General features: G+C 43.6%; 1 protein-coding gene across 1 annotated transcript in view; it reads right to left on the reverse strand.

Moving 5' to 3' along the window:
• Nucleotides 1-15,200, reverse strand: part of ARHGAP31 (Rho GTPase activating protein 31) — a 126,143-nt gene extending 110,943 nt beyond the window's left edge. Inside the window, exon 1 of the mRNA XM_063126944.1 lies at nt 15,101-15,200. Within this exon, the coding sequence (XP_062983014.1) occupies nt 15,101-15,200 (100 nt within the window). The remainder of the gene's footprint in view (nt 1-15,100) is intronic.
• Nucleotides 15,201-27,548: the final 12,348 nt, after the last annotated feature.

Below are 27,548 nucleotides of genomic sequence, written 5' to 3' on the forward strand. Positions count from 1 at the left end.
ACTGTCACTTCTCCACCCTCACATTTGTCCCTCATTACTTCCTCTTTTGAAAGAGGAAGTAAACAACATGCACATGGGCCATTCAGTGGGCCATTTTGATCGTGTTGCTTCTCCTGCACACAACAGGAGGTAGCAGCAACTTCTGTCTTTAAAAATAAGTCAGACTTACCTTTTATTGAGTATATACAAGAACAGCAAAAGGATGATTTATTTGTTTGTGGGTTTTATATATAACCTGTACCTTTGCCTCTGATATATATACATTAGCTTGTTGTTATGAAATTCGTACCTGGCAATACAGAAACAATGGATGTTTGCTGTCTGAAATGAAGATCGCTTTAAATGAAATATAGCCTTATGTATTGTGTTTATTTTACTAGATGTATGTGTGGTGTAGTACTTCGTATAGTTTGTAGTGTTTCTTTTTTGTTTGTGTTTTTGTACCTTATGTGTCTGCTTTTTGTGGAAAATAAATAAAAGTATTAATTGAAAAAAAAAACCTTACTGGAGTGGTGTTTTTTTGGCGCAAAGAAGGCTAGAAGGGGTGGGAGGCACACAGGAAGCAGACACCATCGTGAGACGGGCCGACAAAAAAATGTGAGTGCCCAGCAACTAGTGTGCAATAAAATGTTCTTCTGATGACGCCCGAAGAAAACTTGCAGTAACCAGGAGTGGATTTTTGCATTAAAGTACTGTGATTTCAGTTCAGTTCTAGTATTTAAAATAAATTCATGGAATCAGAATTCTTTAATTACAAATGTTTAATTCTTTTGCACCTGACTCTATTTGATGGATTTTTGTACTGTAAATAAAAGCAAAGTAGATCCCACAAGCCTACAAGTCCATCCCGAGCATAATCTACCTCACAGGGTAGTTGCGAGGATAAACTGGTGTAGGAGGGGAACTATGTATGCCACCTAAAGTTCCTTGGAGAAGAGGTGAATGTAAATGGAACAACATATTTAAAGTACTTTTATCTTTGCATTCATCTTGTACATTGCCTCAAGCACTCATTGAGTGGAGGGGTCAATCCAAATATATTCTAAATAAATATGAATTCCAAATAAATATTCTAAATAAATGCATGCAAAATCAAGACATGTGAATCAACCCGTACAGAGTGAAAAGATGTACATGTATAAAACCACACGTTTTATACCACATAGATTTTTGCAGCAGCTGAAGTGCAACAAAATATCCAGAGCTCTGATCTGAGATGCACACTCACACAAGTTGTATTTGCAGGATCTCCTGGGTAAAACCGCAAGTCACTTTGAACTCCAGACTGGAAAATGAAATATGGCCACAAAGTATTCCAGTATTTTAATTTTCGCATATCTACCGTCACTCATCCAGAATGCCTGTGCTTTTTAAAGCTGAAAAATACTATATACTGCAGAATGCCCCCTCAGCATAAGATGGAAAAGAAGCCACTGAAGAAAAGGAAAACAAATCCTTTCTCTTTGGATGTGGGAAAAAAGTGTCCTTGTAAAATCTGGTTCAAAGAACATGCAGCCAAAAACCTGTGATTTGTTTAGCAGCCCCTGAAGAGGCGAAAGAGTCCGATACACTCAAACAATATGTGTGCCTCATGCAACAATTGCTGAGGGAAATGTAAAACAGGATATGCAGCACAGAGTAACACAAGAAGTTTGTAAAAGGAAATGCAGATACAAAGCAGGGAACTGTGAGAGCAATGTGAATGTTCAACTGCAGTGAGAGTATAAACCCCAACTCCCAGGAAACACGAAGCAGATTGAGGAAATAATGAAAACATAATCTCAGACAAAAAGGGGCAGCAAAGGAACAGCAACAAACAGATGGCTCCTACTCCCAAAGATATCAGTGTTAATACAAGGCTCTCATTGACAGGGCTTGTCATATTTCCCTTTGAAGTAACCCATCACTGAGTCTCCTGAGGACATGTCAGTTGAAGAGAAGGGGGAGACGCAGTACATGGGAGCAGAGGTTTAACCCTTTCCCCATGGCAATCCAGACAAAAATCCCCACTCTCCACCCCACGGTTCAATTTTCCTATCTCTAATTGAAGCGCGGAAGGTAATTTTTGTCAGGACTGGGGATGGGGACAAGGAGTAACATGCCCACTGTGGGCCTGATTCAAAAGGGACACACAGGCTCTCACAGTTACTGAGGAACATGGGTGAGAGGGTGCTCTTGCACTCATGCCCTGCCATGGGCAGCTGGTTGACCACTGTGTGAACAGAATATTGAACTAGATGGCCCTTTGTCTGATCCAGCAGGGCTCGTCTTATGTTCTTACGTACTACTATTTTTTCCAAAAAAACCACCTCGCACCACTTTGCACGTTTGACATGTTTAATGCCACATGTAATTAGGTTCTGAAAAAAGGAGTCAGTTATGCAAATCTGATTTCTGCTGAAAATCTGAACGAACACTGACGGCTGAACAGCTATCAGGCTGTCTGCCTGAACCTTTAGTAAAGTGTGGCACATCAAACACCTGCTATCCTTTCATGTACAAAATCATCCCTGGAGGTACTTGCTCCATGCAATCAGACATGTACGCATTTACAGACCTGCTATGATTAGTACATAAGCAGTGGACTTCACATGTGAACTACTTGGTGATATTCAAAAGTATATTTGTGTGGACAGGTTATCTTTCTGCACTTCAGTGTTTCAAATAATTTGCTTTCCAAGGGCCTTTCTCTCCCCCCACCTCATTAGCCTTCTTAGGGCTGTCCTTGCCAAAAGGCAAGGGAGGGTGTTGTTGCACTTAGGTCCTTGTGGGTTTCACTAGCTGGCTGGCCACTGTGTGAGCAGAATGCTGGACTACATCGACTCTTGGTCTGGTCCAGCATGGCTCTTCTTAAGGCAGACCTCGGTAGCTGCTTGGGGTAACATGTTTACTAGGCACAACTTACTGATGCAGCAAATGGAAGTCCACCTGCTTCAAATAAAGTTGGTTACTTTATTTATTATATTTCATTAGATATTTGTTTTTCATCTATAAATATTTTTAGCACATTATATACACATTTTGTACCTTTCCAAAAAAAGAACACAATGCAAGTGGGGCTAGGGGATAAGGAGACAAACTTATTCAAGAATTACACCATCAGTTTGATTAAACTTGTGTTTTTAAATAAGGCTGTCTGTTGTCATTATGGGCCCATTCAGAAGACACCTTAAACTATGGTGTTAACCATGGTGGTTAAGCCAAAAAAGCCAGGCCGTGTTCAGAAGACACCGTAAACCATGGCTGAATAAGGCTTTTTGCTTTATTCACCATGGTTAAAGTTGTGGTTTAAGGTGTCTTCTGAACACAGCCCAGCTTTCTAGCTTAATCACCATGGTTAAAGCTGTGGTTTAAGGTGTCTTCTGAACACAGCCCAGCTTTCTAGCTTAATCACCATGGTTAAAGCTGTGGTTTAAGGTGTCTTCTGAACACAGCCCAGCTTTCTAGCTTAATCACCATGGTTAAAGCTATGGTTTAAGATGTCTTCTGAATGGGGCCTATATGTAAAAAAAAATTAAAAAAATGGTTTGCTTCTTTTAAGTACTTCTGTTGCTCAGGAGCAGATAATAGGCATAAAGGAAGGATGGATGGCATATGAGAAAATAAGAAGCAAAAAAGGAAGGCATCCTTGCACACTGAACTGAGGCAGTCTGTGTGTTGACTGCTTAAGCAACAGAAGCACTTCGGAACCAGGGAAATGGAACTAGGACCTGTTGAGAAACTATAAGCCGCAATTCCCAAGAACTATGTGGAATAGGCCACTGAGAATTGTGGAAAAACAGTGGTGGACCAAAAACCCAATAAAAGGTTTTGTTGGTCCAAAAACCCAAGCAAGTGCTGGCTGTGGCTAAAGCCACCCCCACCCGGGTCTGTTCCCACATCATCATATGAAGGAGACCCACAATGGGGCAAATTGTGGTTACTTCCTACATCAATTTTGCTTCCCAGTAATATTTCCATGGGAAGGAGCTATGACATTTGCCCCTACAAGGCATTACCAGAGCAGCACGGGTTTGGCAGAGGTTCCATGACATTGTTGTAACATAGTATTATGGGATTGGGGGGGCTAGGATGGATGACGCAGTGATTCTTGTCTCTTGAACAGGTTTGCTATCAGGGTAAACTGCATGAGATATACCTGGTCAGAGCCTTGGACTTGTAAATAGTCCTGACACAGTGCTATGTAGTCTCCCTTTGTAGGGAGATTAGCTGATACTAAAGGACCAGCAGGTATCTGAATAGGAGGCCTTTCCCACCTCTGACCTAAGGTATGTTGTAATCCAGGTGCCTGTGGAGTAAACCACAAAGGACAACTCTGCCCATTTCAGAATAAGATGGAAAAGTGACACAGAGAGGACCTGGTTGATCTCTGGTAGAATCAGAAGGAGCTCTCTCTCTCTCTCTCTCTCTCTCTCTCTCTCTCTCTCTCTCTCTCTCACACACACACACACACACACACACACACACACACACCTAGAAATCTGATGGAGAAGCACTGCCCACTGGAGTTGGGTTAAAGCTGTGCACTTCTACCTATGCTTAACCTGTAAATGTGTAAATAAATATAGGTATTATAACATACCAAAAGCCTCGTGTGACATCCTTCTAAAGCAGGAGTGGGCAAATTGTGACCCTCCAGATGTTATGGACTACAATTCCCATCAGTGCTAGTCAGCCTAGCCAATGATGAGGAATGATAGGAGTTTTAGGCCACACATTGCCCACCTCTGTTCTAAAGGAAACTGAACCTGGGTACATTCTGAAACCCAGCATGAATTAAGTTTTTCATGATTCAGAGAATTTGGGTGCACTTAATCAGGCCTGTTAAGAAATTTTAAAAACATAGTCATGTGGTATAATCAAGAATTTTTTTTCCTTTCAATCAATCAGTCAGTGGACATTGGTGTGTGTGTATTTTGGTTGTTGTTGGGTTTTTTGTTTTTTTTTAAAAAAAGAGGTGTCAGACCTCAAAATTGATTAGATACCATGCCATCTGAATGCAAAACTCTGCACCTATAATCTCAGATGTGCAAGCAAGCTCTGATTAATCAAAGGTGAAAGAAATGTAACCTGTACATGCTCAAGGGCACTCTCTTTGTTGGTGACTGAACTATGGGAAGACCTAGCTCATATTATTCCTGCCTAGAATGCTGGAAGTCCTACACTCAGCTGGGAGATTTCAGACTACAAAAAGCTCAAGCAGCCAAGTCAGGTTCTTGCCCAAGAGGTGGAAAAACATATATATGAACTTAAGAGATATTTTGCACATATGCCAGCATCGACTGCAGTTTACGCCCACAGACCATACTTATTTTGGTATAAGCCACTATTTACATTCTGCTCTGTTCCATAAATAAGGACTCGCTTGTACACTTTGCTCGCCACGTATCATTCCCTCTAACATTAAACGGGGGTGGCACGGTGTCGACCAATGGGACAAGAAAACTGGCTGCTCTGAGGCATGGGAGGGGGGTGTTCTACATATCCGGTGGAACCCCAAATATGCAGAAACATCTTTGGTTTTTAAATTAAAAAAGGAAAGAGAAACCAAAGCAACATGACAGGGGCGGTACATGCTGCTAGACCTCCAGGAAGCACAGAATGTTGAGAGCAGATGAGAATAAACTCTCTTTAAGAAGAAGGAAAGTGGGGTTGGTTCAGTCAGCCAATCTTCCTCCACTGAATCTCATAGAATAGAATCATAAAATAGTAGAGTTGGAAGGGGCCTATAAGGCCATCGAGTCCAACCCCCTGCTCAAGGCAGTGCTGTGAAATGGAGCCCATATTAATTCTTTTTCTTCAAAAGCATCCTTTAAGCTGAGTAGTATCCTGGAGTTGTAGAGAGAGAGGCCCTGTCTACACGTCGTACTGAAAGCGCATGCATGCGCCCCAGTACGACCCCAAAACGATGGTGTAGACGGCAGCCCAGAAGAGACGGAGGAGGAGGAGGCTGCCCAGCCGCCTCCTCGCCGCCTCCCCGCTGGCCTCCTGCTGCCGGGGTAAGAGCGATCTGGGTCTGAGAGCTCGGCTTCCGCTTCCGCCTCACTGCCAAAGACACCCCTAACCCTCAAATATAAGTGGGAAAGAAGGATTTAAACCCCACCTCCACATGCTGCATAAGGTGTTTGGGGCTGAATGTACTGCACGCTGCATAGTCAATGTGGGACTGGAGGGCTGTGGAACAATTATTGCAGATTCAGCCCCTATATTGCACATTTGGGGAGGGGGGGGGTAACCAGCCTGAACGCTGCTCTGCAAGTTCTTACAGGTCATCAACATGCACACAAAAAGCAAGGGGCAGGGATTTGCTGTGAGGCCAATATTCCTCGTTCCCAGCTTGACTTTGGTATGACACAGGTACTTGGCTCCAGAATGAAAGCTGATTGAAGCATGGGAGGAGGATTGACAGGCAGGCTGTATTTTATTTTGGGCATGTTTATTTATCTATTTATTTTATTGCATTTGTGTACCGCCCCATAGCCGAAGCTCTCTGGGCGGTTCACATGTTTACCCCACACCCAAACACCAGGCATGGTTATCTGATTGAAACTTTGTTAGGTGCTTTGTTTGGGCCTAAAAGGCTTTTTCCATCTCTCTCTCTCTCTCCCCTCTCTCTCTCTCTTTGCATTTTAAAATTGAGTCATGGGGCATGGCTTCCTGACTGACACAGCAGCCAACCAATCAGCACTGTGCACAGCCTTGCTCTGAGCATTTGGGGGATGGGGACATGCTGTACGTTAGATGAAAGGTCTAACCAATCAGGCTCGTACAAATCCGGGTTCTCCTGAAATAGAATTTAAAAGCCCCTCCCCCTAAAGCTGACCCTTGACATGTGTTGCAACTGGCATGAGTGTGCTTCCTCAGTGGCCTCACTGCTAAATGGCTGCCTGTCTCCAGGCAACAATGAAAAACATCTAAATGCACTCCCTCCTGCTCTCTCTCTCTCTCTCTCTCTCTCTCTCTCTCTCTCTCTCTCACACACACACACACACACACACACACACAGAACATACCACACTGTCATAAAAGTATATGCCCATGCAGGCATAAGAGTGCAGAGAGGCAGAGAAAAAACCACATGATACAGACAACTCAAATTCACATCTGGACAGCAGGTTTAGAGTTTGGCTCAAAGAGAACTTCTCAAATCAAACTGCAGACTCCACAGAAAATATCACTGTTCAGAGGAACAAAGAGCAAGAGTACAAACTATGCCGCAAACAGCATGAAAGCCCATCTCCCATCTCAGATATTCCCAAGATGCCTAGATTTTGTGATGACTGCTAGGGAAGGCTCAGCGTAAAAAATGACCATAATCCCTGATTGTTGGCTATCATGGCTGGGGTTTATGGGAGTTGTAGTCCAAAGCATCTGGAGGGCACCAGGTTGCCTACACCAAGACTAGATCTACACTACTGAAATGCATTGATAATTATTGGCACAATCCACATTCCATATACTGCTTTCAAAGGGGTCCATCACATCTACTTTTTTTCCACAGGTACAATCCATGGTTTCCGCCTCTATTTCATTAGCGCATCAAGCGCTGGTCCCTTTCACATGCCTTCCTGGTATCACCATTGTATTGGCGAAATCTCTTTTCACTTGTTCGCTCTTCCGCTATTGCGCCCGCCCCCACCTCGTCCCCTTCTCCTTCCCCCTCCAGTTCATTGCTCCTTGTGGTTGATGGGCATGATGCTGGGCGTGGTGCCTTCCTGCGCTTTGTTGTCTAGCGCTTTAGCGCTGTTTCTGCCTTTAGAGGTGTGATGATGCTCCCTTCTGCATGGGGTCTTCACACAGCCTCTCTCCCTCCCTCTCCCTTTCCAGTTGAGTGGTTCTACGGACTGGAGGAAAACTACCCCCACTCTCTTCTTTTGTCAGTAAGACCACCCTTCAACACACATGCTCCCAAGAAGGGAAGTCATGCAACATAGCGGGAGGATGGCAATATATGGGGACAGAAGGGCAGTTTTATCCCACATGGAGAAAAAATAACACACTTTCCCTGCCCCAGAAAAACACAGAAAATGGAGGGGAAGAAGCAAGATGACTGCAGGACAGGGACAATGTTGTGTGGGGGTTGTGGGGCAAAACGGTAAACAAGGCAGGAAGAAAGTGCAGTAAAACCCTGGTGTGATGGAACTCAAAGTGTTTTTCTCTGCTTTTTATTCCACATTCGTAATGATTTGATACAAGGTGTGCATCTGGCCTAGTTGTTTCCCCAGTTTTGTGCAGTTTTTCCCCATTCTAAAAGGCTGAAATGCCTCTCCTAAGGTGTAATTACTAGGAGCAAGCTACAATACACTATTTTTTTTGTTTTGGCCACACCTCTTTTGCCTTTGGCCCCACCCACAACTGGAATGCAGCCCCCGAGAGCTTCTCTGAAATTTAATGTGGCCCTGCTGCCTGAAAAGGGTTCCCCACCCCAAGTCCATTGCAAAGCTTACTCAATTCGTCTTCATATGGAAGCTGCAACACTGTTCCTGTCCAGCAGCATGACTATTTGGTTGCATTGGTTAATATAGATCATCACCATGTTTTCAATCTATTTTCTATTTTTATAGTATTGGGCTTTTTTGTTTCATTTTTAAAACTTATATTAAACTATAATTCAAAATATTACAGAAATAAATGTCTGCCCAGCGAAATAAAATTACAAGGCAGATTCCAGTACAATGCAGAAGAAGACCATTTATCTAACAAAGAAACGGATGCAATAAATACCATTTTACATTTTATAAGACAGCATAACCTTGTTGCCTTGTATTCAGTTTGTGATCCATCAAAGACCCTTGATTCTTTTTGGTAATGCCGAAGTCTGGCTGATACCCCATTTTCTATTTCTGACTACAAGTGTCCCTTCCTAACATTCGCCTTTCTTGATATTTTGTTACAGTATTTTAGGCTTAGCCCAAACTTTTTCATGTTTACTCACAAATACAACCCACTGTATTCAATGACGTTTACTTTGAAGTAAATGCACTCAGAATTGCAGGTTTAGGCTGAACACAGTGGGATTTATTTCTGAGTAAACATTAACTGGATTGGGCTGCTTGCCTGTTTGCCCAATCATCATCCAACCACTAAATCCTTAAAGCCCAACTTAGTATAAATGCCCAGAAAGCTAAGGGAGTGCTCATTTTGCTTGAACAAGAAATTGTGGGCTTTACAGCCCAGGAAAAGATGGAGTTTCTAGGATGAGCTACATAAACTAAAAATAAAATAAAACTGAACAACACAGAAGTCATTTCCATCTTTCATGGTTACAACATAAAGCTTGAAAAAGTATCTGCAACCACAAGAGTTGCAATGGTGCTGAGAAATTTCCTTTTTTATTTAAAAGAGAAAGTGGAAGAAGCTGACATGAGGTTTTGATCACGATTGCCCAATTTCAGTAACTCTAATATAACCCTAAAATCTCACGCGAGGAAAACGCACACGTGACTTGTGCACCTCCTTTCGACACTTCTGCTGTTAGGCGCAAGAAGGGAAACTTGAGGATTTCTCTGTGGCCAAGATGCACATGGGTACCAGATGTGTGGACTGAAGTGCACAACAGCCCTCTTGGCACATTACGCAGGCATGAAAAGCAGACCTATGATGAGGCCCTTGTAGCCTTCAACAAAGCCACTAGCCAACTAGCCAGTGGCATGAAAGTCTTCAATTTTGGCAAACAAGAATCCTCAGAGAAGGAATTTGCATTAGAGTCAGATAAACCTGGGGTAGGTTTTTGGGAGAGAGTCGGTTCTCTAGTTCTGGACAGCACTAAGCAAAGGTTTCTGTCTTTTCCTTCCCTTACTGGGAATATTACTGATCTCATTGGTGGGCTCAGGGAAAAGCCATGGCCACACCATTTTCAATTTTTCTCCAGAGTGGCTCAGGACATTTCCCTCCCTAGCCATATGCAAAGCTGCTTCCCCGCCCCATGAAGTCTCATTTGCTCCCCCCTTCCACAGCACTATCTCCTCGAATTCAGCAGGAGCAGCTAAAAGATTTTTGAACCCCCACCCTCCACCCCTCACCCTGCGAATGTATTCCTTCCAAATGAACAAGCTCCAATTGCACAAAGATTTCTTAAGAACAACAAAGATTTGCTTTGTAAATTGATTGACTGACTGGATGGAAGAAGGGAGAAGGCAATTTCAAATATCCTTTTTACTTCCTTTAGCTCTTTTCCGTTTCCCACTTTCACTTGCACTGACTTCTCTCACACAATCCTTTTCCACACCAGAAAGAAAAGGAGTGGGGACACCAGTTCCCTTTTCATTGTCTTCCTGAGATTGGTTAAGATAAAACAACAACAACAACAACAACAACAACAACAACAACAACAACAAAAGACTGGCTTGTGAAAAGGACCTACTGCATGGAAAGAAGAAAAATCTGGAGTGGGTTTTTTGTGGGGAGGGGAGAGAGGGAAAGACTATGTTTCCTAGCTCTTTAACCCTGATTTTGAAAGCAGATGCTTGCTGTGCTGTGCTGGGGCTTGCTAGGGATGTGGGGGCAATGTGGGAGACCTGCAGGCAACTCAGGCTTAAGGTCAATGCCATCTGTGCTATTAGCTTTGGGAAAAGCACTCTGCATGTGTGCAGATACACATTTACTATATTCTTACTGCCTAGTAGAAATAATTTTGGTTACTAAGTCCAGACATAATTTGTGAACTTCTGGCCACTTGCATACCCTCTCACTGTGTAACACTTAAAGGTACTCTTCAAACCCAAGTTTACTATTAAGTACTCAGTGCCAATGTGAAAGCCAGGAAATGGAGTGGGGGGAAAGTACATCAGTACCTATTCTTCAGGTGTTCTAGATTTCCCAACAATTGACCCTTCCTTCTCCCATCTTTCAAGCCATCTCTCACATTCATTGCTTTTTTATTACTTTGCAACGCCAAAATTAATGTCCGTGTCATTGGTATTACCATAAAAAGGTGCATAAAACATAATGTATGAATTAAGTGAGTGCCTATTTTTCTACTGCTACATGCTGCTTGGGCAGCACAGAGACTCATGTTGTGAACACATATTTTACAGTTTACATGTGATAAGTATGCTGCAGTGATGCAAATGAAAGGGAAAAGATAGGTGGGGAAACGAAGGACAGAAAAATGGGATGATGATCTGGACGCAGCTGGTGGGGAATCACACTGTTTCTAAAATCAAGGTGATCACAGTAGTGGCAATATGAATAGCTTTGTAGTGGTGTGAACCACAGTACATATGAAGGTATGCTATTCATCTGCCCTGGGGGTGTCCATGTGCCTGATTTCCTTGTTTCTTGCTCTGCTGATTGTGGGGCCCGGAGAAACCCTCCTGCATTTTGTTTCAACCCACCCATTGGCTTGGCCAGTTTAATCTTCACTTGAAGAAGCTCCCTATGGAAAAACCTCCCCCCCTCCCACAGCCAGGGCAAAAGGAACACTTCTGCTCCTTAGTAACAATCATGCAAGAGGTTGGGCTGACATCTCAGCCAAATATAAGCTGTTCTGGGAGCACGGTTTCCTCCCCTCCTTCCCCTTTACGTAAGCCAAGGGTGATTGCTAAGAGATGACCCAGAGGGAAGAAAGCTGCATAGAACTGCCAAACCACTTCCTGTGACTACATCTAGATATTCCTTTTAGTGGAGATCTCTTTTCCAAAAGTGGAGCTAGCTAGCCAGTAGCCTTTCCTAAATCCTAAAAAGAGCTGGAAATTAGGATCAGTGCTGCACAAGGTAACACTGCTGCCTGCACAAAAATAAAGTTGAACAAAGCCATTGTGTGATTTGCCAGAAACCTTCCCCACATTTGCCCACATGCACACTCTTCTAATTAATCCTTCGGTGTGCATTAGTAGGGGTGTGGGAGGAAATACATCAGCCTTCACACAGCCCCACATCTGAAATTTTTACTTTGAATGAGAAGTGGGAAATGCATGAGCCTGGCATTATGTGCCAGCTCAGGGAAGAAACAAGATCTCCGAGGAACTCTAAATCCTTCCTTACAAATGAGTAGCTGCCAGATTCATCACTGTGTTCATACTCTCGGCACAGGAGATAAAGTGAATCACATATCAGAGGTAGAAAATCCCTTCTTGCAAAGTTGTTGCTTGATCCCTATTGGTTGTTAGTGTTTGAATAGAAGTTGCTCTCCCAGTGGCCGGTGGCCTGTCATTACTGATGCCATTTCCAACTCAGAGGTTCCAATTTGGGAGGTTTGACGGTTTCTAAAACTCTTGGCAGTGACATTTGACCCCCATCTGCCCTCCCAGCTACCTAGAGATGGATTTGGCTTTAATATTATGCCACTTCCTTGCATTACCAAAGAACAAAGGAATAAAAACTCCGACGTCTCTTCTGCTGCCTGTTACCCTTAAGATTGAACCTACACCCTATGATCTAACTCGCATCCTTCTAATGGTTCCTGTAACAATAGAGCCTTTCATTACTAGATCACACAGGGCTGGCCAATGGGACATGCCCTTCAGCAAACAACATGAGAAGGAACTCACTTTCACCCATTTTGTTCCTCACCTCAGGCCGTGCTGGTAGACAGAACCACCCTGGAAGGGGTGCAGAACTCTTGACAAAGTCCTAACTCACTGGAGATATATAGGACCCCATCATCCATTTCCCCAAAATAGATAATAATTAGTTTGTTTCTGTTTCTCAGGCTGCATTGAGAAGAACAAGGCTGCACAACTTGTGATTCAGGTTGTATGGATTTTGTTAAATGCGCGCCATCTGCGTTTCATGGGTTGCCAGGCATCTTTCCTGTCCAGTCATTCGCTCACTGGATTTTGGGGTGGGGGGATGTATGAGAATTTCCTTCCTGTTCACAAATACACATTTGCATTAATCTGTGCGTGTGCACATTGTGCAAATCTCCCCCCTCCCTCCGCCGGCCAACCAAAGAAAAAACCTTTTCTTTTCCCAGCAGAATTTCGGGCAACTTTGGAAAAGCGGTCTCCTGCGAAATCTGGCAGATCAGATTCGCGAAATCCAAACTTATTTGAATCCATTGCAGATTTCTCCAACATCCCTGCTTGTAATCCACTATGCCAAATGTGGTCCACCAGCCATGTATGGTGGCCCACCAGAGTCTCAGTATATCTTTTATATTTGCTGCATACCTGGAAATTCATAAAATTTGGCAGAGGGGTGGGGTTGTCATGGAAAACACAATACATGTATTTGTTTTTATTTAGCACAACCTTTTTGCCCTGCCTTTCAGCAACATGGGTAGCTAACTTTAATTTTAAAAAATGCAATAACAAAGCAAATAATAGAAAACAGAGTGCTAAAAACCAGAGCCAGCTAGAAAACATATACACAGGAACATCAAAGGCTGCCTTCTACTGAGACAGATGATTGGTCCATCCATCTAGCCCATTACTGTTGAGACTGAGTGGCAGTGGCACTCCATGGCTCTGCACAGGAGTCTTTCTCAGGTTTTGAACCCGGAAATGCCTGGGTTTGAACCTGGGACCTTTGGCATGCAATGCGTGCATTCTGCTTCTGAGCAATGGCTCTTCCTCACAGCAGCGGGGACACAAAAACTCAAACGAAAGGCAAAATAAACATGTCTTTACAGTTCACCAAAAAGCTATTAAAAAGAAGGCCAATTAGGCTTGCTGAGGAAGACATTCCACTCTCTGGGTGCCACAACTGAAAAGGTCCCATCCCAGCAAAGCTTCTGATAAAGAATGCAATGGGAAAGCGGGCTCACATAATCCTATAGTTAACATGGCTGGCTTGGGAGGTCATAAGTTGTGACCTGGAAGAACTGGAATCTCCCCTTGAAATTCATCCTTCACATTTCTTGCCTGTCCTTGATGCATTGGGTTGCAGCAGAGCTATGGACAGCCAACTGAGAAAAGCTGCAACCCAGAGGTGGCTGCATTTCGGCACTGCTTCCAATAGTCACAGTCATGCTTGTGGATGGCAGGCACATTTGCCAATTGCATTCAACTTCTTATTATAGACTGATCCGTGAAAACGTGCTTTGTGCTATGACCAGAAACATGAATGTATAAGAGTCGGAACACAAGAGTGACACAATGTACTCTGGCAGCTCATGGCACTGTCTTAACAGTGAAGTCCCAGTTTCATCGGTTATATGACTACACTTCCTTTCTGAGGCATTCATTCCACAGAGGGCAGAAATTACTGTCACCCACCATTATTGAAGGAACACCCTAATAACATTGCTAAAGGAGCTCCTGCCTTGGAAAGTCTGAGTTTTAAGAAGCCAAATCACTCCAAACTTGGAACGACATGCAGATGGCAAACAGGATGGGGACAACCCTAAATGTATCTGAAAACGTACAGTTTTCCAAGAAGAAGAAAAAGAAGGGGGGGACGTCTTTCTTCTCTTCAAAGACTCAGCCATATGCCTTGCCACCCAGCCCACATTTAAGAAAGATATTCTGCGACTCTCTCTATCTCTGACCATCCGCTTCAAAAACAAATCAGCACCATCGCCGCCCACAGTCTGACACATCATATGCTCATCTGAGAAAATTGATTATAGGCAAGAGATAGAGGGTTCTAGTAAAATGCAGGAAATACTGTTGGTGGCTGCTCCCACTTTAGCCCAACTTTTCCCACAACCCAGTCTTTCAAGTTAGGGAGTGATAGGGACCTTCTTGGGGCCTCAACATCCCTGTGGCCATTTCTCTGTAACCCTTGCTTTGAGAACTCCTGACTGCCTTCCATTCCCATTGATTTCAGTTCAGGGTTCAGAGCATCTTGAAAAAGGCAAAGCCTAAATAGCCCTCTCGAAGCCTCTTCTTGCTCCCCACCTTGAGATGTAAAAAATATCCCTGCTCTATAGTCTTGGGAGTAAATATCTAAACATTCTCTCTCTCTCTCTCTCTCTCTCTCTCTCTCTCTCTCTCTCTCTCTTTCTCTCTCTGCAACACAGCAAAACATTTCACTGAGCTAAGCACATTGCTGGTCGGTCACTGGTAGAACAAGGCAATAGGCACTATTCACACCAGATAAAGTAATTCCATGTTTTACAGCTGCAAACCATTAATCCTCCCAGCCCAAAGGGACCACAACAGACCCACCTCTACACAAATTAAGAAATAAAGAGGCAATTTTTTAAAAAAATTACCATCTTGTCCTGAGCTCTCCAGATACTCTGTCAGATCACAGCCGAAGACGTTTGTGGCTCCTTTCCTCTTGAGTTTCGGCTTTCCTCCCTTGTTCTTCATGAGTTAGTTCCAAAAAGAGGTTTGCCCCCCTCCTTCCTTTCCCCCCCACCCCCTCGTTTTGCACCGGACAAGTGCACAAGCTCCCCCTTCTCCTCAGACCCTCGTTGCCCGTGTCTCGTTTCCAGTCAGCGACATCAAAAGTCCAGAAGAACTTCCAGCTGAATGTATCCACATTAATCTCCACCAGATGTTAAGCTCTTGTGGCCGCGGCTGTCGCAGAAGGGAGAGGTCAGGACAATACGGAGATCTCCAGCAGGCAGCAGCAGAGAGATCATAGCCCAAGTTCAGATGGGTTCTCCAAAGAGGGAGGTGGATGGTGGTGAACTAATGCCTCCAATGAAATCGGCAACACGGGGCAGATGTTAGTTAAGTTTCTCACTTCCTTGCCGTTGGGTTCCAGGAACCTCCAAAGCCAAATCAAGCCAGATCTTGTGGGTCCTTCAGAGAGTCTTGTGGGTCCATCAGACACTCCAAATCCTGTCTTCCATCAACTTGTAAAAAGAGAGAGAAATACAAAGTGACAGAAGAGAGAACCAAGCAAGTCTGTGTACCTCTACTTTTTAAAGCCCTCTTTTTGTTGCAGCCATCAGACAATGTTAGAAGAACAAGGAATGAGTTTTCTGCATTAAGGCACTCGCTCTCGCTCTCCCCTTTCCCCTGTTTTTACAAATCCTGGGATTATCCAGCTCAGGAAATGCTGGAAGGAAGTTAGCTGGGGAGGGGGCGGAGGATGGACTTTTTTGGCAGTAAACGGTGTGTGTGTGTGTGTGTGTGTGTGTGTGTGTGTGTGTGTGTGTGTTTAAGAGGAACAAGGGTGGGGGAGAGGCAGAGAGAGGGGTTTCAGAGCACGGAGGGAGAGAGGGAGGGGGAACGTCCTGCCAGCTAAAAGATAACGGGACAGCCTGAAAGGAAATCATTCCAACTGAGTAGGGGCCCGCAGCAGCTCAGAGCTCTGACGTTTCCTGTTCCACAAATGGTCAGCTCTGAAAAAGGCCCAGGGAGGGGCTGGGAGGGGGAGGAGGAAGGAGCAGAACTGGTTTCAATAAATGCCCAACTCTGTTTATTGATTCCTTTGACGCTACACCTCTCAACCCAAACACGTCTTCCTTCATACTTTGGACAGAGGGCTCCCCTCTCTTCTATAACCAGAGTGGTGTGCAAAACAGCATCAAGCAAACAAGCAGAGTGATGAGCAAGGACAGAAAGGTAAAAGAAGCAGGAAGGTTTATCAGTCCATCTCTCTCTCTCTCTCTCTCTCTCTCTCTCTCTCTCTCTCTCTCTCTCTCAGCTTTAACCATGGTGAATAAGGCTTTTGCAAAATGGTTAAAGCCATGGTTTAATGAGTCTTCTGAAAAGAGCCATAGTGAAACCTGAATTTGAACTCTGGAATCAATTCACAGCCTACCCCTCTTCAATCTAGCTGCAGAATAAAATCAGGGTGCAATCCAATGCATGTTTAGACAAGAACACAGTAAAAAAATGTATAAGGTTCAGTGCAGAGTCAACTGCAGTCCTGATACACTTCCAGGTGCATTTCCTTCCCATGTCAATCATTCTTCAAGTCAGAGATAATATGTTATGTTATGTTGTTGTTGTTGTTGTTGTTGTTGTTGTTGTTGTTGTTGTTCAGAAACAAAATCAAATGGTGGATTTTCAACCATCATTGCCACCATCTTCCCTGGGAAACTTCATACTAAACTTTCCTACAGAACATTGTATTTATTTTGAACTTCTTAAGGGACGGCCATATTGGCCCTCAGACATTATAACATACAAAGTCATCACTGTGTACAAGATGGTGAAACAACATTCTAGTGGGAAGAGACTCATGTACTGTAACTGATGGAGAACTGGCTTCAAAAAGACCAGACGTCTGATTCAGACAAAACAGCCCTAAGAAGCAGATATTTCTCTAAGCTTTTTAAAAATTATGACTGGAGACAGACAGTGACTCGCTTTTGTATGAGTAGCAAATCAATCTTCAGCACTCCCCATCTCTCTCTCTCTCTCTCTCTCTCTCTCTCTCACACACACACACACACACACACACACACACACACACACACACAGAGAGAGAGAGAGAGAGAGAGAGAGAGAGAGGGGGGGGGGAGGGAGAGGGAGAGGGAATGAACGAACTGCTGCCTCTTGAAAACTAAGGAATCTTATAGTTAATCCAAAATGCTGTCCTTGTGGGGAACATATTTTGGATGGCTCTAGCTAAAGGTGTCTTTGTGTATGTGTTTATATATTATGGCCTTGTCTACACATCCAATGAGGTGGTAGAATGCTGAGTTGGGCTGAACAACTTCAGACTGCAGGTAGGACACATTGTAATGCCCTCCTAGGTTACAAAGTCCCTGTAAAAAGGAAACAACAATAGCAAGGCAAAGGACTGGAAGGAAGAGAAAGAGCAAGGCTAGAGTCCAAGAGGGGTGAAACAGCAAGGCAAAGGGGTAGAGAAGCAGGAAAGAGGGGGAGAAGCCTAAGAGGGGGAGAAGCAGTGAGCTAAAGAGTTAGCGGGAATCGCGAGGCTGGAGGCTGGCAGGGGATGGGGAGAGCAAGGCAAAGGGGTATAGAAAGAGCAGAGCTAGAGGCTAAGAGGGAGAGAAGCACTGTGCTAAAGAAGTGGGTGGGATAGAAATAGCAAGACTAGAAATGGATCATAGAATCAATCATAGAATCATAGAATAGCAGAGTTGGAAGGGGCCTACAAGGCCATCAAGTCCAACCCCCTGCTCAATGACCTGCGAAGATCCGTGAGTGGCCAAATTTAGAACATTATATACATTTTGGAACATAAGTCCTCCAGTTTCCTAATAAGCAACCCAGGGTGCTTTCAGGCTTTTATGGTTGGGAGAAGCTGCCGGCACTGTTGTCTCCTCGCCAGTTGCAAAGTGGAGGGGAGCTTGGTTCTCTGGGTCCAAGGTCAGAGCGGTGTCTCAGACCTTAGTGCCAGAGATCTGTAATATCCTATGGTCACTGTCTGTTTATGGGCCATAGGATTGCTCTCTCCATTGTGTCCCCCCACCCATGGTTCATTTTTTCCCCAAATTTGATAAATTATCACTGAAGATCCTAAATCAAATCAACAGGAAAGAGATATAACAGAGCAATTGATAATGAAGATAAAGAATATTTTGTGTCTAAAATCTATGAATTACTCTTAAAATATGAAATGGAACCACAACAGTTTAAAGATTATATGGTTAACAAGCCACAAATTATCAGAAAGAATGTTCCAGTATGGGGAAACCTCTGAAATAAGATCTATAAGTTTTCATTAAACACATCAATTAGAGAAAATCTGTATAAGGTGATGACGAGCTGGTATATAACACCAGTTAAAATAAATAAAATAAACAAAAAATACCCAATTAATTAGTGGTAATGCTAGGAACAAATAGGAGGTTTTTATCATTTATGGTGGGAATGTTCCTTGGCAAAAAAAATATGGAAAATATTTAATAAAAATATGGAGAAAATATTAGACCAAAATTTTCATTAGATTCCTTGTTTCACCTTCTTAATTTTATGGATGGATTTGTTATTCAACAACAGAAGGAATTAACAGCTTAGATGTTGACTGCAACAAGAATACTGTATGCAAAAAAAGTGGAGAAGATAAATAACACCTTTTCCCACATGGTTGGGAAAAAATGTGGGACTTCGTTATGACAGCAAAATTAACATTTTATATTAGAACTGATGAAAATAAGACAAAGATAAAAAATGGACATGCTTTATTAATTTCAGCAGAAGTAAAGCAATATATCCAAACATTTGATTTTCTTTTTCAATAACTTATTTAGTGATTTGTAAAATTTATGGATAAATAAAGAAGAGAAAATTGTTTATTTGTAACTTTGGATTTAAGAAATGTATAATGTATATAGAAGTGAATGTGAAAACGTGTATATCTTCTTTGAGTGACTCAGAGAAGGGATGTCTTATTGATGGGTGTATATTGTATGTATTCTATTACTCTCATTGTAAGGTGGAATTAAAGTTTCAGGATGATTGTACTGGCTGAACAAAAACTTAGCATATATTATGCAATAGTCTAAATATGATGTAACCAACGCATGGATAACTGTTGCCAAATCATCCAATAACTCAGTGTGCCAACTTAGGTTTTACAAGCAAGTTTTCAAGAAGGAACCTGCTTCAATAGTTCTTTAGGGACGAATGAGTTGTTCTAACTTAACTGAACCAAAAACAGTGTGTGCCTTTCTCTTTGAGGGAAGGCATTCTCCCAGGCCTATTTTGAGGAAGTGTCTCTCTCTCTCTCTCTCTTTTTCTAAGTAGCATTTCCTTCACTGCATGAAGCTCATATTTATCTCTATGACTTGTTAAGCCTCCACCTATCTGCCAGGCGCCTTCTGATGGTAAGGGGAAGACAATGGGGAGGAGCTGAGCTACAGGAAAACAAAGAAGAGAGAACTCCCCTAAATATAGCTGTACCGTTAGGATTGTTTTCCAGTCACACACCATCCATTGTTAGACCTGACACATTGATATGACCTCCCTCATCCAACCTCTCCCACAACTTTCTTTTCTTCCTATACGCACGCCCTCTACACACCTCACCTAATTTCCTGTCTACTCTAGAGTCACATTATTCCAGCGCTCAACTCTACTGAAGAGCCTGTGACTAAATGGAAACCTTCTATGTCTTTACGTCGCGGGATGCTTTTCCAGTCTTGGCTGTGTTATTTTCTATGAAATAATGGAATCTGTTGAAACGAAGGGAAATTTTATTTCACACTACTGCAAAACAGAAAACAAATGACTTATATATGGCAATCCAGCTTACATTAAGGACCAAGATTGATACATTGCCATTCCTGACAACAAAGCATTCATATTTCTAGCTATAGCTGGAAATATGACAGGGATGGTGGCTCCCTGATTGCAGTGAGGTGGGGCATGGGAGTAGGGGGTTGTTGCACAGTCTACTGACCTCGTATCATATGTGGGAACCTATATTTTTCTTATTTTAGAATTCCACCCTGAGTAAGGCTGCTTCCAGATGAGCAATTTATGTTTCTATCACCCTGCCTCATTCACAGAATTTTACAAGGGATCCAGATGATTTATGTATTTATTTATTTTATTGCATTTATATCTTGCCTTTTTTCCTCCAAGGAACACAAGGTGGCATGCATAATCTTCCTCCTCTCCATTTTATTCTCAGAACAACAACCTTGTGAGGGAGTTTGGGCTGATGATGTAGACAAGGTGCTTGCAGCAGTGCGACCGACCACTTGCCCTCTCAATCCCTGTCCCTCCTGGCTTATAAAAGCAAGCTGAGGGGGTCTGACTGGGTGGGTCCAGGGGGTGATAAATGCTTCCCTCCAGGAAGGGGTGGTCCCTGCTGTCCTTAAGGAGGCAGTAGTGCGACCACTCCTGAAGAAGCCCACCCTGGACCCGATGGTATTAGGCAACTACCGCCCAGTTGCTAACACTCCTTTTTTAGGGAAGGTACTTGAGAGGGTTGTGGCGGAGCAACTGCAGGCACTCTTGGAGGATACTGATTATCTAGATCCATTCCAGTCTGGGTTCCAATCTGGTTACGGGACTGAATCAGCCTTGGTCGCCCTGATGGATGACCTTTATCAAGAGAGGGACAGGGGGAATGCAACCCTGTTAATCCTGCTCGATCTCTCGGCGGCTTTTGATATCATTGACCATGGTATCCTCCTGGATCGACTCTGTGGGATGGGCATCGGAGGCACTGTTTTACAGTGGTTCCGGTCCTACCTACAGGGTCATTTTCAGAGAGTAGCATTGGGTGACCAGTCCTCGAACTCCTGGCAATTGAGCTATGGAGTGCCGCAGGGCACCATCTTGTCCCCAATGTTATTTAACATCTATATGAAGCCGTTGGGAGCGGTCATTAGGGGATTTGGAGCTAAATGCCATCAATACGCTGATGACACACAGCTCTATCTCCCTGTGACAACTGAATCAGTTGAGGCTGTGCAAGTCCTGGTCCAGTGCCTAGACTCAGTAATGGGCTGGATGAGGGCAAATAAACTGAGACTAAATCCTGGCAAGATGGAAGCCCTGTGGGTGAGTGGTTCCCGAGTCCGGGAGACAGGCTCATTGCCTGTTCTGGATGGGGTTGCTCTGCCTCTGAAAGAACAGGTTCATAGTTTGGGGGTACTCTTAGACCCATTTCTGTTGTTGGAGGCTCAAGTAGCTGCCACGGCTCGGACTGCCTTTTACCATCTTCGGTTGGTTCGCCAACTACGGCCTCTCCTGGACAGGGATAGCTTGACCACGGTGGTACAAGCATTGGTAACCTCAAGATTGGATTACTGCAATGCGCTCTATGTGGGGCTGCCCTTGAAGCTGCTCCGGAAGCTGGAGCTAGTGCAGAATGCTGCAGCTCGTCTGTTGTCTGGAGCTGCCCCTTTCCAGCATGTAACTCCTCTGCTGAGGGAACTGCACTGGCTGCCTATTCGCTACCGGGCCAGGTTTAAGGTTCTTGTACTTGTGTACAAAGCCCTAAACAACTTGGGACCAGGATACCTGAGAGAGCGCCTTCTCCCTTACCAACCTGCCCGATCACTGAGGTCATCCGAGGGCCTGCTCCTGGTGGTTCCACATAGATCCATCCTCCGATTGGAATCCACAAGGGGAAGAGCCTTCAGCGTGGCGGCGCCCCTCCTGTGGAACTCCCTGCCTCTGGAGGTCAGGCAGGCGCCAACCTTGTACTCCTTTCGGCGCCTCCTGAAAACATCTTTATTCCAAGAAGCCTTTCTTTAACATGCAGCCTTGGATTTCTGTGTTGTTGTTTTTTGCTTCATTTTAAATTTTGTTTTAACTGTTTTATTCTGTTTTTATTTTCATTTTACCTTGTACACCGCTCCGAAATTTTTTCAATGAGGAGCGGTATATAAATATTCTAAAAAAAATAAAATAAATAAATAATAATAAATATCATTCCAAAGGGGTGCCCTTCACCTGCAGTATAAAGTGGTAAAGTCCATTCTAATACTTCATTCTGCTGCATGTGTATAAACCAAACTTCAGCTCAATGGTTTGATTGTACTGGTCTAGATATAAAAATATATGAATTTTGTTAATTTATTTGTTATATATTTAAAACTTAAGAGTCAATGTGACTGTAATAAGTAATATTAATTCAAACTATACCTCAGCCTCTTACATCAACTGATCAAATAAGCAGCAGATTTGGTAGTTGAATTAAGATATCAAATGCTTAATTGGTAACAGAGCTTTGCTAACATCTCAGAAAAATCAGCCCCATAGCAGCAAGACTGAGCAACATCAAGTTATTCCTAATCAGTTTAAGCCTGGTATTTTACAATAGATTGCAAAAACACACATGAGCACATACACACACAAACCACATGACTCAGCAGCCATTAGTTCTTCAGGATATTCAATGGAACATTACCCAGGAAACTACGTGAGCAACTTTTCTGAACCTGCTGCTTTCCTGGACCCAGTATAAATAGACACAAGTGGATGTGGCAGCTTGTCAGCCCTTTGCCTATAAACTGGCTCAGATTTTATCTGATTGTGAGTTTTTACACACACAAGCAAGGAGAAATGTACGGCAAATGGTGCCAGACATTAGATAGCAAAATAAGCAATTGGGTAACTGTAAGAACATAAGAAGACCCTTGCTGGATCAGACCATGGGACTGTTTAGACCAGCCAACCAGCTGTCAACCAGGGACCCAGAAGCAGGATATGAGTACAACAACACCCTCCTGTCCATGTTCCCCAGCAACTAGCGTATATGGGCTTACTGCCTCTAATACTGGAGGAAGCACCTAGCCATCAGGACTAGTAACCATTGATAGCCTTCTCCTCCAGGAATTTTTCCAACCCCCTTTTAAAGCCAAACAAATTGGTAGCCAATCACTACATCTTATGGTAGTGGATTCCCGCTATGTCTTTTACAGTACATAAACTTGGCACGAGAAATTTTATTGAACATGGAAATAACACTAGCGGCCCATGCTTAATTTATGTCTGTTAGGCTTAAAAACACAAGAATGGGGGCAATTTTTAAAAGTGAGCCAGCTGACTTTTCCTTCTTGCTGGCTCTGCCATTCCAGGCCACCCACAGCCTGAGAGAAGGCATGGGGTTTGTGTGGGTGCTGAATGGTGAAGATTAAGCAATGGGGCTCTACAGAGGATGCCTGTCTAGCCTCCTCTGTTCAGCTGTATCTTCTACAAAAGACTTTTGCATATGCAAATTTCTGGGTGCAGGTACAAATTTAGAAATAATAGCTGTAATTTTAATAGAAAAAAATACATCTCACCATTGTGGAGAAGACTGACTAGGGCCCTTTCTACACCTAAGGATTATCCCAGGAAAATGGAGGGATCGTCCCTGCCTGCTTCCGGGATCCCCTGTGTGTCATTTGGACGTACAGGGATGATCCCGGGATGATCCTGGGGGAAAAGGCAGGTGTAGAAATGGCCTAGGTGATCCATGTGCCTTGTTCAGTCTGCTGCTGATGTGCTAATGGTGGATGGGCAGCTTCAAGGCCCAAAATATTTGTGAGTAAATGTGTGTGAATTCATTCATTCATTCATTCATACACATACACATACATACACATACATATACACACACACACACACACACACACACACACACACACACACACATATATACACTCTCAGTACTGCTGCAAGCAGGAGCACAGTAGTGTGGGGCAAGATCTACACTACTGCTTTAAAACAGTTTATAACAGTTTTGACAACTGTTGGGGCCCAGGATACACACCTTATACAGTTTTCAAAACATTTCCAAAGTGTTTTATCTTGCTTGGTGTAGATCGGGCCATGGTGTAATTTCAGAAGTAATTATTTGGCACTTTCCTTTCACGACTGATGAGATTCTGTGTATGGGAAGGGATCATGATATGTGTGTGGGAGGGGGCCTGTGATACAAGTTTGTGCTGGGCCAAAAGAAAATGGTACCTGGCATTATACCAAGGGTGTGTGTGTCTAAATCTGTCTCTTCTTCCTGAGTAAGGTCCCTCCTTTTCTTATCAGAGCCCCTGATTTCCATCACGGGAAGCAATGCCTCTCTCTGCATTTTCAAGCTGCATTCCTGCCTTCTCTAGCTGAAACCATTTTTCTCTTGACTGGAATACCTTCAGGTTTGGGGTGAAGACCTTCTGCCGATTGCCTGAACACAAGCCAAGAAGCACTACAGCATTTCTTCAGAGAAATATCAACATCAGTCCCTTCCTGAATTGCTAAAAGACAACATCTTTGCACAAGCAGGGCTTAATTTGTGCCTTGGCTTAGACCCTGGAGTATATTTTCAATAGCTGAGGTGAGTCCAGCGCAGCATGTGGAGCAGTAATAAGCATGCCTCTGAACATGTGCAAAGTGCCTTCACCCCACCAATTGAATAAGCTTAGCCTGTCCTCACACACAACCTAATCCTGAGCATGTTTGCTTGGACTGGTTACAGTGTGACTTGATTAACATTGCAGTAATTCAATTTAATATCCCGCCCTTAGGATTTAGGATTCTGAGATGGGGGCCATAAGAATGTGTCAATTGTCACATGCTGAATTCAGTTTTCAACATGTCACTGCAAATCATCTTTAATGGGGGTTAGCAGGACTATGCTATTATTTTAATTCAGCACATAGTAGGTGCAGACAACCAGCTCAGCATGGAAGTATCTAGAGACAGGCTGGTCTTTGCTTTATTTTTCTTTTAGTCTGAAGTTGTCCAGAGAATCTGCCTTCCCTCTGTCATTTGTCAGAAGGTATTGACCATTGAAGAAAAAGCTGCAGAGCAATAAACTCTTGCCTATAATACCATTGTCTCTTCTGTGGCCATGCATCCTCATTCATATGCACACATGGACATGCATGTGCAACAATGAATGCGAGACTGAAGAGATCTTTGCCACTAGTGCGGCATGCACAGCAGTTTTATGCACTATGTGGCAACGAAGTGCAGAATTCCTACTTGCTTGGGGAAATCAGCTCAAACAACCATTTAAGTCCAACATTACAGACTTGATTTTCACAGATTTTGTTCTTTGCATACACACAAGCATATGCCTTACAAAAGAGAAAAACAAATTGATTATACTAACTAATATACTAATCCCCTAGCATATGGGTCCGTCTTCTATTTCTAATAAGCCTAACAAAAGCGGATCTATGACCCCCCTGGAAAAAGTGAAGCAGAAGTTGAGGGGGCAGGATTGCAGTTTGAGATTGATAAACAAATGGTCAAAGAACACCTAATTTCCTTGAATGAGTTCAAATCCCCAGGGCCCGATGAACTGCATCCAAGAGTAATGAAGGAGCTAGCGGAAGAACTCTCAGAACCTTTGTCTATTATCTTTGCAAAATCATGGAAGACGGCTGAGGTGCCGGACGACTGGAGGAGGGCTAACGTTGTCCCTATCTTCAAAAAGGGCAAAAAGGAGGAACCTGGGAACTACAGACCAGTCAGCCTGACATCCATCCCTGGGAAAATTCTGGAGCAGATTATAAAGAAGTCAATCTGTAAACACCTTGAAATCAATGCAGTGATTACTAGAAGCCAACATGGATTTGTCAGGAACAAATCCTGTCAGACTAATTTGATCTCATTTTTTGATAGGATAACCTCCCTTGTGGACTGTGGGAATGCTGTGGATGTCATATATCTTGACTTCAGCAAAGCTTTTGACAAAGTACCACATGACATTCTGATTAACAAACTAGCTAAAAGTGGGCTAGATGGAACAACTATTAGGTGGATCCACAGTTGGCTACAGAATCGGACTCAAAGAGTACTTATCAATGGAACCTTCTCAAACTGGGGAGAGGCAACGAGTGGGGTGCCGCAGGGCTCAGTCCTGGGCCCAGTGCTCTTCAACATTTTTATTAATGATTTGGACGAGGAGGTGCAGGGAACGCTGATCAAATTTGCAGATGACACAAAATTGGGTGGGATAGCTAATACCCTGGAAGACAGAAACAAACTTCAAAGTGATCTTGATAGGCTGGAGTGCTGGGCTGAAAACAACAGAATGAAATTTAATAGGGATAAATGCCAAGTTCTACATTTAGGGAATAGAAACCAAATGCACAGTTACAAGATGGGGGACACTTGGCTCAGCAATACTACAAATGAGAAAGATCTTGGAATTGTTGTAGATCACAAGCTGAATATGAGCCAACAGTGCGATATGGCTGCAAGAAAGGCAAATGCTATTTTGGGCTGCATTAATAGAAGTATAGCTTCCAAATCACGTGAGGTACTGGTTCCTCTCTATTCGGCCCTGGTTAGGCCTCATCTAGAGTATTGCGTCCAGCTCTGGGCTCCACAATTCAAGAAGGACGCAGACAAGCTGGAGCGTGTTCAGAAGAGGGCAACGAGGATGATCAGAGGTCTAGAAACAAAGCCCTATGAAGAGAGACTGAAAGAACTGGGCATGTTTAGCCTGGAGAAGAGAAGATTGAGGGGAGACATGATAGCACTCTTCAAATACTTAAAAGGTTGTCACACAGAGGAGGGCCAGGATCTCTTCTCGATTCTCCCAGAGTGCAGGACACGGAATAACGGGCTCAAGTTAAAGGAAGCCAGATTTCGGCTGGACATCAGGAAAAACTTCCTGACTGTTAGAGCAGTGCGACAGTGGAATCAGCTACCTAGGGAGGTTGTGGGCTCTCCCACACTAGAGGCATTCAAGAGGCAGCTGGACAACCATCTGTCAGGGATGCTTTAGGGTGGATTCCTGCATTGAGCAGGGGGTTGGACTTGATGGCCTTGTAGGCCCCTTCCAACTCTGCTATTCTATGATTCTATGATTCTATGATTCTATGTCAGACATGTGGCATATAACTTTCTCATAGTTTAAGATTTTCTTCAGATCCCTTTCTGCATGTTGCAACACCAAAAGAGATTAGGGGACTGTCTAAATGCCTCACCTCACTCCAGAGTAACAGAGTAACACCGCTGGGCGGTGTCTGGTCAGCATCCACTAGGAAGAGGACAGGGACGGTTCCGGTCCCCAATGGCCACCCAGGCCACCCTGTTCTTCCTTCGTGGCATAGGGATTACGCGATGCCACCCTGGGGGAGGGAAAGCACAAGGTTTGAGAGGGAGGTGGTGACAACCTGTGTAGACATCTCCAAAGTTAGCAAGTAGACAGGATAGGGCCTTCTCTGTGGCAGCATCTGTGAAACTCTCCATCCACAAAAAGTTAGCCTGGCCTGTATGTATGGATGGATGGATGTATTACATTTCTATACCGCCCAATAGCCGAAGCTCTCTGGGTGGTTCACAAAAATTAAAACCATAATAAAACAAACATGTTAAAAGCACAATTACAAAATA

This window comes from Elgaria multicarinata, chromosome 5, assembly GCF_023053635.1.
Source record: "Elgaria multicarinata webbii isolate HBS135686 ecotype San Diego chromosome 5, rElgMul1.1.pri, whole genome shotgun sequence".
NCBI lineage: Eukaryota > Metazoa > Chordata > Lepidosauria > Squamata > Anguidae > Elgaria > Elgaria multicarinata.